This window comes from Ascaphus truei, chromosome 4 (assembly GCF_040206685.1).
Source record: "Ascaphus truei isolate aAscTru1 chromosome 4, aAscTru1.hap1, whole genome shotgun sequence".
Taxonomy (NCBI): Eukaryota; Metazoa; Chordata; class Amphibia; order Anura; family Ascaphidae; genus Ascaphus; species Ascaphus truei.
The window spans coordinates 46,130,577-46,143,515 of record NC_134486.1 but is presented as its reverse complement, the minus strand read 5'-3'; the positions used below and the strand labels follow the sequence as shown (position 1 = coordinate 46,143,515).

At 53.2% G+C, this 12,939-nt stretch overlaps 1 protein-coding gene across 2 annotated transcripts in view; it reads left to right on the top strand.

The window, feature by feature from the left end:
- The window catches only part of TRAF5 (TNF receptor associated factor 5), a 56,651-nt gene that overhangs the window by 16,688 nt on the left and 27,024 nt on the right, over window positions 1-12,939 (top strand). The window contains exon 2 of one of the 2 annotated variants that reach the window (XM_075595699.1): window positions 6,552-6,781. In XM_075595699.1, coding sequence (XP_075451814.1) covers window positions 6,570-6,781 — 212 coding nt within the window. In that variant the 5' untranslated portion in view covers window positions 6,552-6,569. Of the gene's footprint in view, window positions 1-6,551; window positions 6,782-12,939 lie in introns of those variants that run through there. The other variant, XM_075595700.1, reaches the window with a different exon arrangement.

Sequence of the window (12,939 nt, the reverse complement as noted above, 5' to 3'; positions counted from 1 at the left end):
GTGTGTGGTTCAGTGGCCGTCAGTGCTGCTGTGTGTGGTTCAGTGTCCGTCAGTGCTGCTGTGTGTGGTTCAGTGTCCGTCAGTGCTTCTGTGTGTGGTTCAGTGGCCGTCAGTGCTGCTGTGTGTGGTTCAGTGTCCGTCGGTGCTGCTGTGTATGGTTCAGTGTCTGTTAGTGTGCTGTATAGGCCGGAGAGACACTTACGTGCTGATTGGTTAGTGGACTTAAGAGTGTTATTCAGAGTGGGTCTCACAAACTGAAGGGGCATGAATAAAGGGGGAAGGAAAGATACCCGAGAAGATAGAAGAGTGGAATATGTGGGTAAGTGCAGGGATCAGAGTATTGATTCGGGGTTGAGGGTCAGAGTATTAAGAATGCTGTAGATTAGAAGAATGGGAGCATGCAGGCCCAGGCAGTTAGAAAGAATGGAGTTGCTGGTGGTGACTTTTATAGCATAGATAGAACGTGTTGAAGATGCACAACAACAGCTACACACACTTAATATGTGCATGGTCCTTGCAGTGACTGCAACTGCATACATCAGTACAATAGACAAAGCAGGCTGGCACACCAGTGTTACAGAATAACAAGCGCATGTATTCTGTCAGGTAAGGTCTCGTGTAGGACACAGTCATGTGGGTCCTTCACCGAGACGCTAACAGACAAAATAAATGTGTTTATTATTCTGTAAGAGTGGTGTGCCAGCCTGCAGTACTTTGTCTATTGGACTTGTATAGTATATCACTATATATTTGTTTCAGGTACTTGTGTAACCCATGTTCCCCCCCCCCCCCCCCCGGTCGCAGATTGTACCTCTAAGGTGTAGTGAGGGCGAATTACGTGTACTATGGTGGTGCATACCTGCTTGGAACAGGATGGCCTGAGTCTCCCGCGTTGATGTGGGGGATGACAGGACCAGGCTTCTGGGGTATATGCCTTCATCTTTAGTGGCGGTGGTGCAGCGCCTCCATTCTCTGGTGAAACCTAGGGGATAGGTTGGAATTTTCGCAGAGAAAGCCCTGGTCCCAGGGCGAGAGATTCCAATCTCACACAGTCTTATATAGAACAGCAATGTCTTTATTGTCCTTAATATCGCACACAGCAGCAGCAGCACTTCATGTGCAGCAGTGCTTCCAAATGTACAGGTATATCCCTCCACTCCTCTCCTCCAGGCTGTACCCTAGCAGGATGGGCTGTTTGGGGCTTCAATACCCAACCCCCACCACCAGGATATACTCTCAGGGCGAGGGTAGATCTTTCCCCCCCTCACCCCCTCAGCAGGGTGAGGGGCATTGGTCCACAGCACTATAGTGCTATCAGCTCTAATAAAGGTGCTGAGCGTCTCCTCTCCTGCCTCCTTCAAACTCCCAGACCATCTCTCTCTCTCTGCTCCAGCACTCTCTGCTCCCAGGACAGAACAGAACTGAACTACTACAACAGACTAGACTTCACTCCTCAGCCCCCAGGACATAACTAACTGTCACTTACAGGAACGGCCCACTAAATCTAGACAGCCCCACCCCTCATGATGTCACCAGGACCTCCTCTCTGTCTCAGACCAGCAGACAGAGTCAGGGGCCTGCCTCTATCACTCAAGGCAGGGCTTAATGTGGAGAAAAAACGCATGATAACTACTGGCGGCCTGCCCTTAACAGGACTTACACAAGTAGGAGAAAGATATATAGCCCCCATTTCTTACCGGGGCTACACTCTCCCTCAGGTGGAATCCAATGGTCCCCACTTGATCCTAACTTTAGCAGCACCATCCTGCGGTGAACAAAGCTGGGAAACAACACACATTGCAATTTATGATACTTCTTGAGCCACCCACCAGGTGGCGTACAACAGTACGGTTACTCCCAACGGGGAGAACCCTTAATGATAATGCTTTGGATCAGGCTTCCGTACCTTCCTCCCATTATGGTCAGTTATGGTAATGTAGTTGCACCGACCCAGACTCCGGCCGGTATATCACACTGTGCATATCTATGCACCAACCCACACTCCAGGCCTGGACTACCTCACTGACCTTATCTTCATTGTAGTAATCTATTTTAACGAACTTGGTTCTCAAATATTCTTGTACGGCCGCTCTGAGCCAACCATCTCTGTTCTCCTCTATGTCCCTCATTATGGGTTCAGGCACATAAGGGTATTCGTACCCATGGGACTGCTTAAACCTAAACACTATGGCCCTGTCTGCTCGGCTCAATTTGGGCAGTTTCTAAGGACCCGCCCTGCTTTGCAGTACCCAAAGCTCTGGTTCTGCAGGAGCAATGTCATCATACAATATGCTAGGCCCCTTAGGATGGATGATCCCTTGCTCTATCTCCTGAAATCTGTGTTCTAACTCATCCGCCACCTCCTCGGGAGTATAGGCACCTACCGCCCACCAATGATCAACTATGTTCCTGATCAACATGAACCTGGTGCGGTCCATACCTTTGTGGTACCCAGTGTACAGGGGTGCCCACCACTTGTCACGGTGCTCGTATTCTGACATGGGGCTAGTAGAAGTACCTGTCTCTGACTCGGCTTGTGATGAGACACCGGGCGTGATCGCCTCAGTAGAGTGTGAGCAACTGCGTCTACCTCGTGCGGTTATGTGGATGGTGGGGTACCTTTTGGAAACCACCTTGCTTACCGGCCCGGCCTCCGCAGTAGTATGGGACCCTTGGGCCCTCCCTCTAGACACAGGAGAAAAAGGTACATGTTTAGGCATACGCATCACAGTATCATATGTTACCTCCCCATCAGATCCCTCGTCACTTAGTTCCCCATCCCGCAAATCCTTGTAGTACTTGGGATTCTTACTCAATTTATCCCCGCTAGGTCCCTGTGTCATGACTCGTGACAGGGCAGGGGCAGTGGCCGGGGTAATGGCGCTAGGGGCTGGGGCTGGGGTAATGTCCAAATCATTGTCCAGCAAGCGGGTAATCCCGCGACCAGTGGGCAGTTTCTTGCTTGCTCTCTCTGCTGAGCCCCGTGATCCTCGGGAAGGACCTTGGCTTCGCAAGGTGGCCATGGCAGCGGCCATAGCTGCTCTCCGCGGGGAGAACAGTGCTCCCGGGCCTCGTTTCCAGTGGGACCCGGAAGTGATGTCATCGCTACCGCCCTCAGAATTCCCATCCGCTCCATGGTCAAGCACCGGAAGTGCGTCGAGGACCGGAAGGGGCGGTGGTGGATCATCGGGTCCGCGGACGAGTAAGTAGGCCGCACGCCTCTACTTCTCGTCCTCTGCAGGGTCTGTCTTCGCCTGGCGGGAGTAAGGGGGTGGTGGAGTCTCTTTACCGCTCCGCTGCAGGCTGATGTACTCTGGTCCCTCTGGATCCATCTCCGACGCCGTCTCCGCCACACTGGGAGTCACCACGGCCGTGGGACTTCTACGGGCCTCTGGCCGCACCAGCGCTCGCCGTCGGGGGAGTCCGGACTCGTCTGCGCCCTTTCTCCGGTAAGTGGACTGCCATCTTTCTTACAGCTGGCGCATCGCCACCGATGATGCGCCATCTTCTTCTTCTGAAGACGACTTGGTCGGATCCTCCGCTAGGGATTCACCTGGGTCTTTTGCGGCCCCGCCAGTGGTTAGCGGTACGAAACGGGCCCGCTCCGGTACCTCCACTGCGGTCGAGCTCTTCTCCGCCGGAGTTTCTCTCGGCTCGATAGTCAGCTGGGCCTTGGTTCCCACCTCAGTAGTAGTACAGGGAACTAGGGCAGCCTCGTCCGCTGTCTCCGCCACCACCGTTAGGGTTCCCGGAGAGGCACCCCGAGGGGTCTGCAGCATGGGCCACGGTTCATTAGGCCATATGTAGTAAGTGCCACATTGAGGGCATCGGGCTTTGGTGCTTGCGGCCGTTCCGGGTGTCCTGCAAAGGACGCACAGGCACCGGAGGTACTCTCGGCCCTCGATATCCACCACCAGGAAGCCTCCTGGGAGTTGGAAGACCGTCGTGCTCAGTTCTGACATAGTTAGTTCAGGGGTGGAACAGTTCAGTGTTTCAGCTCCTCTCTTTGTGAATGTCAGATGAAAGTGAAGTTCCTCGCTCTCACTTCCTGTCCCTCCCTTCGCTGGGGAGGACGCTCCTGATTGGCTCTCCTTGTGCCCCCTCCCTCTGGTGGAAACAAGAGGTGGGGCACTCCTCTCGGTGTGACGTGGCCTTGTCTGTTGGCCAGTCACAGCGCAGGTGGGTGGGCTTTCGGCTTTCGTGCTGCTCCGCTCCTTTTGCAGGGGATCTGGATTTGGCGCCAAACCCCTGCACATCTCCCTCCACATTTCTCTCACAGTCTCACAGTCTCACAGTCACAGAACATGTAGTGACGGGCGCCATCTTTGATGAGCCCTCCAAATGTATATCACTGCTATTCTCAGTGTCTAGTGCAAAACTCGTTCCTAGACACTGACTATACTCAAACTGCTCACTAAACGCTCTCTCCATACTTTTTCTCTGTGCTTTACCCACTGATATGATGTATGGCATACCCCAGGCTAGGCAGAACTTCTTCTCTGTGCACCGCACTCGCTGACGGTTCCTGCAAGTACTCTGTGGTGTGTTTTATGTGGGTGCTGGCTAGTGTACCGGGCATCTCCCTAAGGTACGGCGTCTCCTACTTTTGGCCACTCATAGTGCGGGCCCTGGGCCATGGTCCCTGGACTAGTTAACAGGCTAAGCCTCCCAGTTGCCTCACACTATCTGCCTCAAGGGACTAGGACAGCTATAGCTCCGCACCCATCTTACATCACCCTCTTAGGGCACCCAGGGCGTACTGTGCGGGAATCCACGCTCCCCTGACTACCCCTGGTATTACATGCCCTACTCTCTCCAGTACTTGCACAGAAGGTAGCACTTCACTCTTCCCGCTCTGCCTTGCTGAAAGCCTGTCCTGTTCTGGATCTCAGCAGCTCGCCTCCAAATGTAACCCATGTTCCAACATCCTTTATTTATTTTTTGGTATATAATAGGCAGATTATTAGCCTGTTGGGTGCCCGAGGATGTAGTCACAACATCGTGGGGACTGGCACTCCGGAGGCCCCATAACGCAGTGACTACATCAGGCCCAACGGAGGCTTTTTTATGTTACTTATATCGCGTTCTATGTTTCCATGGAGCGCAGGATGCGCTCTGCCCAGTGAGGTAATGGAGGAGGACGAGGACTCTTCCTTGTCCAGCAAAAATTGGCCCCGCGGTCCCATTACCACACTGTACAGGAGGGGCCGTGTCTCTCGGGCAACACGACCCCTCCGGCCCTCAAAGGGCTACGAATTAAACAATAAGTATTATACCCATAGCACCATTAAAGTGATCTTACTTAGGCGCTAAACACAGGGTGATCACTATTTTTAAAGTGAAAAATGTAATTATATTCAATATAAAAATATAATAAAGTGCAAAGATAAAAGTGAAATATAAAGTTGTAACTCTCTGCTCAGACCCTCTGGTAGGACCTGTCTTCACTGGTCCCAAAACGTCGAACTGTATTCTCAAAATCCAGGGGGAGCATAAAGGGGGAAAACAACAACACACACAAAATCTAAGTGCAGATGATTGTGCAGGGATGTGTTAATAGCGGCTGTGTTCTTGGCTCATATGTACAGCCTACTCACAAGATGTTAGATGTTTCAAAGCAACTCCAAAACTGTGGCAAGCTGTTCTTTAGTACCATGACAAGATTAACACCAACCAGGAAGCTAATAATAAATAATAATAACTCAGGGGAGAAGTACCTCAACTGTAGGAGAAACCCATATAAGTAGCATAGATCAGTAAGTATAACAAGATTATATTTAAGAGTGTAAAAAACGCACTTACAATATGCAAAATAAAAACGGGCACATAACACTGAAAGCGTTTCGCCAATCCAGGTCACGGCTTTGTCATTGGCGAAACGCGTTGAGTGGGAGTACCCAGTAGTGATGGAGCACTAGGTAGACGCGCTGCAGAGTGCTTGTGAACCACTGAAGCCAGATCGGATGTGACGTAGGACCCCCAGGGACGCGACAGAGCGGAGGATGCTAATACAAACATCAAGCAGGCAACTGGTCGTAGAGGGTCTCCACAAGTGACGGGCGTCCTAACCGAGGATGTGGTGAGCAGCAACATCAAGTGACGTCTCCCATTACCCTTGTTAGTGTTACGTGCCCGTTTTTATTTTGCATATTGTTAGTGCGTTTTTTACACTCTTAAATATAACATTTTTATACTCACTGGTCTAAGCTACTGGTACGTTTTTCTCCTACAATTGAGGTACTACTCTCCTAAGTTTCCTGGTTGGTGTTAATCTTCTCCTGGTACTAAAGAATAGCTTGCCACAGTATTGGAGTTGCTTTGAAACATCTAACATGTTGCGAGTAGGCTGTACATACGAGCCAAGAACACAGCCGTTATTAACACATCCCTGCACTATCATCTGCACTTAGATTTTGTGTGTGTTGTTGTCTTTTTTTCCCTTTATGCTCCCCCTGAATCGTGAGAATACATTCCTATAGCAACATCACACTTAGACTGCTGGTTACTTGTGCAGCAGATAAGTCACGCTGTAACTTTCATGTCATTGCCAGCGTTCTTGGAACTCCTCCATGGCTTTTGAGGATCCTTCTCTCCCAGTGGCCTTCGCACGGCAGATCTCCAGCGCCGGAACCTCTCTGGACTTCGAGCCCAAACACCAATACACGTTTGTTGAAAAATTACAAGAACGATACAAGTGTGCCAGTTGCCACCACGTCCTTCACAATCCTCACCAGACAGGATGTGGTCACAGGTTCTGTGAGAAATGCATTTCAGGTCTGAGGTGAGCTTTCCATTTCAATGTGTTCCCCCTCATCCTTCGTAGGTAGGTTTGGTCAGAGATGACCAACAGAAAGAAATACCATTAGTTTGCACTCAACTAAATTATAACTCTGAGTATAAACAGATATGTATCAAACCATATGGGGGCCAGAAGGTTAAAAAACACAAAACAAAAAATTATTTATTACTATATATATATATACACGTCTAGTTGAAATCCTTATTTAATTTTAAACTAATAAAAATCTCTAAAGATAGCGGTGACGGAGCAGGTCGGTAAATCCCCACATATGGGTGTATATATGTGAAACCAGTGTGGTATTCAATATACTGTCAGGACGGTCCTGTAATGGGATAAATGTGCATATATTCAGAACTATTCAGTAAACGTCTGTATATGGTTAATCAGTTATATGCCAAGGGGCTTGGGAATTCCCAGCTGATTCTATTACATGCACTGGCATATATGTGTGCCCAGGACCGTCTAATATGCGTCACTATACAGATTGCATATATATGCCTTTAAAGTGTGTACTCCTCAAAGATAGGGCATAGTGCTCCATAAGAGTGCAAAGTGTCTATAGTGCGCTAAATATCACCCATTTCCGAGATGTAACTCGTGAGTAGGTGGGGATGCCTCACGCTCCGTCTTCAAGCTCCAAAGAACTGGCTGACGTCATCGGTCTGCGCGTCGCCTTACACCCAACGATCGTTTCACGCCACTTAGCGCTTCTTCAAGGGGGGAGGAGTGTATCATTACTCCTCTTTGGTATGCATTTATACACCTCCTGGGGGCGGGATAAGGGCGTTTTTAAATGAACGCAGAGTCCCTATTCGTTAGTCTGCCTCAGTTAGGTAAACTGATTAGATGGCTCATATTGTTGTAGCCATTTCGATTGATAATGAATAGCAAAGCACAGAATTCAGAACATCATCTGAACATAGTGAGGGCAGATATACTTACACTGGCGACACACTTTATTCGAGCTCGGCTAGTCCCACGAATTCGGGTATACCCGGGTGTATTGAGGTTTGTGACTGTTTTCTGCCCGAGTGCATTGAGGTATTTTCCAGGCAGGGATTGAAGCATTTTATTCCCGCTGGCTGCAATACTGCACAGTATATATATATATACTGCATTACAATTCATGAATTTATGCCATCTGGTAGACACGCGAAGCATTGCAGCCTATTAAATCCTAATCATTATCATTTAACATATCAGCCGCCCGTCAGCCAGGCATGAACCCAGGCTTGGAAGGCAAACGCAACGGGGCTTGTCAGAGGTGAGGAGCGGCGCATTCCAGGTATCTGCCAGGTACATACTGGGTATTTGCTCGAATAAAGTGTGTCGGTGCAGTAATATTCAGCCAGACCGTATTGACCATTTTGGGCGGACTAAACAGATAGATGTCACACCTACACTCACACCAGTACCCTATGTAGATGTGTGTGTATATATGTGTATGTGTATGTGCATGTGTATATAGATATATGTATGTATATATGTATATGTGTATATATATATATATAAACATGTTCATCCCATTTGTCAACTATGCTGCAAACTACTGGATCATCTGATGCTCAAATGGGCTAAGGATGACCATATGTATGTATACATATCTGGTAGACATATAGTGGAAAACTGATTAATAGACCATTCGGTAGTTAGCTTAAATATATTAAGTACTAGCAAGACCGCATTGACCCTTTTGGGCGGTCTAACCAGGCAGAGGTCATTCCTACACCCTACATTAAGGGACATATGTATGTACCCCAAACAGTATACCACTATATGTTTTATTCCATTTCTACCAGTATGTAATTATGGTATTATGACATTACACTTATTTTGGCCAGCTTACAGACCTACCCACATATTCTCTGTGCAATCTATGTATACAAACCGCAACAGAGATAGAGATATATCTCAACAATATAAAATTAATAAATTGCAAATATATCTACGGATTAACCAAATAGCTATCAAAACAGATATTAGACCCAAGATATGTATAAGCATGTAAGCACGTAGCACTCCTATACTTATCTATTACGTCACCTGCACTAAGAGTCATATGTAATACCCAATCATTCTGAATTCTGTGCTTTGCTATTCATTATCAATCGAAATGGCTACAACAATATGAGCCATCTAATCAGTTTACCTAACTGAGGCAGACTAACGAATAGGGACTCTGCGTTCATTTAAAAACGCCCTTATCCCGCCCCCAGGAGGTGTATAAATACATACCAAAGAGGAGTAATGATACACACCTCCCCCCTTGAAGAAGCGCCAAGCGGCGTGAAACGATCGTCGGGTGTAAGGCGATGCGCAGACCGATGACGTCAGCCAGTTCTTTGGAGCTTGAAGACGGAGCGGGAGGCATCCCCACCTACTCACGAGTTACATCTCGGAAATGGGTGATATTTAGCGCACTATAGACACTTTGCACTCTTATGGAGCACTATGCCCTATCTTTGAGGAGTACACACTTTAAAGGCATATATATGCAATCTGTATAGTGACGCATATTAGACGGTCCTGGGCACACATATGTCAGTGCATGTAATAGAATCAGCTGGGAATTCCCAAGCCCCTTGGCATATAACTGATTAACCATATACAGACGTTTACTGAATAGTTCTGAATATATGCACATTTATCCCATTACAGGACCGCCCTGACAGTATATTGAATACCACACTGGTTTCACATATATACACCCATATGTGGGGATTTACCGACCTGCTCCGTCACCGCTATCTTTAGAGATTTTTATTAGTTTAAAATTAAATAAGGATTTCAACTAGACGTGTATCTTATACTATATTAGTGAAAGCACTGTATGTTTGCCTGCCTGCCTGCCTGCATGCATGCCTGCCTGCTGGATGTCCGGTGTCCCTAGCGGCAATCTCATTGGTCCCTTGGCCCGCCCGCCCCCGCACACCTCTCATTGGCCTCACACACTCACACCACCCCCTTGGCCCGCCCCCCACACCTCTCATTGGCCTGAGGCGGAGTGACGGGCCAAAGGTCCAAAAAAATAAATAAAACACACACACACACACACACACACACACCTCTCTCCCCTCTCCAAATCACCTTTTCCCCCTCCCCAGCGGCATCACCTCTTCCCCCTCCCCAGCGGCATCACCTCTTCCCCCTCCCCAGCGGCATCACCTCTTCCCCCTCCCCAGCGGCATCACCTCTTCCCCCTCCCCAGCGGCATCACCTCTTCCCCCTCCCCAGCGGCATCACCTCTTCCCCCTCCCCAGCGGCATCACCTCTTCCCCCTCCCCAGCGGCATCACCTCTCCCCGCTCCAAATCACCTCTCCCCGCTCCAAATCACCTCTCCCCGCTCCAAATCACCTCTCCCCCCTCCCCGCTCCAAATCACCTCGCTTCCCGCAGCTGCCACGCGGCGCGTAAGATGGCAGACCCCCTTCCTCCCTCGCGGCGCCGAGTCAGACGGTGGCGGCGCCCGGAAGTACAGGTAGGTGTCGCTCCCCACCTCCGGCGCCAAACGGAACTGAGAAAGGGCGCATCAACTGAGGTGTGTGTGTGTGTGTGTGTGTGTGTGTGTGTGTGTGTGTGTGTGTGTGTGTGTGTGTGTGTCACTGTCCACTGCCCCCCCCTCCTATCCACTGCCCCCCCCTCCTGTCCACTGCCCCCCCCTCCTGTCCACTGCCCCCCCCTCCTGTCCACTGCGTCCCCCCTCCTGTCCACTGCGTCCCCCCTCCTGTCCCCCCTCCTGTCCCCCCTCCTGTCCACTGCCCCCCCCTCCTGTCCACTGCCCCCCCCTCCTGTCCACTGCCCCCCCTCCTGTCCACTGCCCCCCCCTCCTGTCCACTGCCCCCCCCTCCTGTCCACTGCCCCCCCTCCTGTCCACTGCCCCCCCTCCTGTCCACTGCCCCCCCCTCCTGTCCACTGCCCCCCCCTCCTGTCCACTGCCCCCCCCTCCTGTCCACTGCCCCCTCCCTCCTGTCCACTGCCCCCCCCCCTCCTGTCCACTGCCCCCCCCCTCCTGTCCACTGCCCCCCCCTCCTGTCCACTGCCCCCCCTCCTGTCCACTGCCCCCCCCTCCTGTCCACTGCCCCCCCCTCCTGTCCACTGCCCCCCCTCCTGTCCACTGCCCCCCCCTCCTGTCCACTGCCCCCCCCTCCTGTCCACTGCCCCCCCCTCCTGTCCACTGCCCCCCCCTCCTGTCCACTGCCCCCTCCCTCCTGTCCACTGCCCCCCCCCTCCTGTCCACTGCCCCCCCCCTCCTGTCCACTGCCCCCCCCTCCTGTCCACTGCCCCCCCCTCCTGTCCACTGCCCCCCCCTCCTGTCCACTGCCCCCCCCTCCTGTCCACTGCCCCCCCCTCCTGTCCACTGCCCCCCCCCCTCCTGTCCACTGCCCCCCCCCTCCTGTCCACTGCCCCCCCCCTCCTGTCCACTGCCCCCCCCCTCCTGTCCACTGCCCCCCCCCCTCCTGTCCACTGCCCCCTCCCTCCTGTCCACTGCCCCCCCCTCCTGTCCACTGCCCCCCCCCTCCTGTCCACTGCCCCCCCCCTCCTGTCCACTGCAGGAAATGCAGGGGGAGGAATCCATGCCTTTGAGGCGCCCCCCCCCCTCCCTTTGACGCCCCCCCCCTCCCTTTGACGCCCCCCCCTCCCTTTGACGCCCCCCCCTCCCTTTGACGCCCCCCCCCCTCCCTTTGACGCCCCCCCCCCTCCCTTTGACGCCCCCCCCTCTCCCTTTGACGCCCCCCCCCTCTCCCTTTGACGCCCCCCCCTCCCTTTGACGCCCCCCCCCCTCCCTTTGACGCCCCCCCCTCCCTTTGACGCCCCCCCCTCCCTTTGACGCCCCCCCCCTCCCTTTGACCCCCCCCCCCTCCCTTTGACGCCCCCCCCCTCCCTTTGACGCCCCCCCTCCCTTTGACACCCCCCCCTCCCTTTGACGCCCCCCCCCCTCCCTTTGATGCCCCCCCCTCCCTTTGACGCCCCCCCCTCCCTTTGACGCCCCCCCCTCCCTTTGACGCCCCCCCCTCCCTTTGACGCCCCCCCCCTCCCTTTGACGCCCCCCCCCTCCCTTTGACGCCCCCCCCCTCCCTTTGACGCCCCCCCCCTCCCTTTGACGCCCCCCCCCTCCCTTTGACGCCCCCCCCCTCCCTTTGACGCCCCCCCCCCTCCCTTTGACGCCCCCCCCCTCCCTTTGACGCCCCCCCCCTCCCTTTGACGCCCCCCCCCTCCCTTTGACGCCCCCCCCCCCTCCCTTTGACGCCCCCCCCTCCCTTTGACGCCCCCCCCCCTCCCTTTGACGCCCCCCCCCCTCCCTTTGACGCCCCCCCCCCTCCCTTTGACGCCCCCCCTGCCTTTGACGCCCCCCCCTGCCTTTGACGCCCCGCGCGCACACACTGACTGACTGCCGCACGCACGCACACACTGACTGACGCGCACACAAAGCCTGACTGACGCACGCACACACTGACTGAGGCACACACTGACTGTGTGTGCGTCAGTCAGTCTGTGTGTGTTTGTGTTTCTGCCTCAGACTCACTGACGCGCGAGCAAACACACAGTGACTGACGCACACACGCTACATGAAGCTGTAAAGGAGGGAGGGAGGGGGGGGACTGGATTGATGTGAATGGGGGACAAACAGAGAGAGGGGGGAGGAGAGAGAGGAACGGGAACATTACATCCCGGGCAACGCCGGGTCTCTCAGCTAGTATATATATCTTATACTATATTAGTGAAAGCACTGTATGTTTGCCTGCCTGCCTGCCTGCCTGCATGCATGCCTGCCTGCTGGATGTCCGGTGTCCCTAGCGGCAATCTCATTGGTCCCTTGGCCCGCCCGCCCCCGCACACCTCTCATTGGCCTTACACACTCACACCACCCCCTTGGCCCGCCCCCCACACCTCTCATTGGCCTGAGGCGGAGTGACGGGCCAAAGGTCCAAAAAAATAAATAAAACACACACACACACACACACACACACACCTCTCTCCCCTCTCCAAATCACCTTTTCCCCCTCCCCAGCGGCATCACCTCTTCCCCCTCCCCAGCGGCATCACCTCTTCCCCCTCCCCAGCGGCATCACCTCTTCCCCCTCCCCAGCGGCATCACCTCTTCCCCCTCCCCAGCGGCATCACCTCTCCCCGCTCCA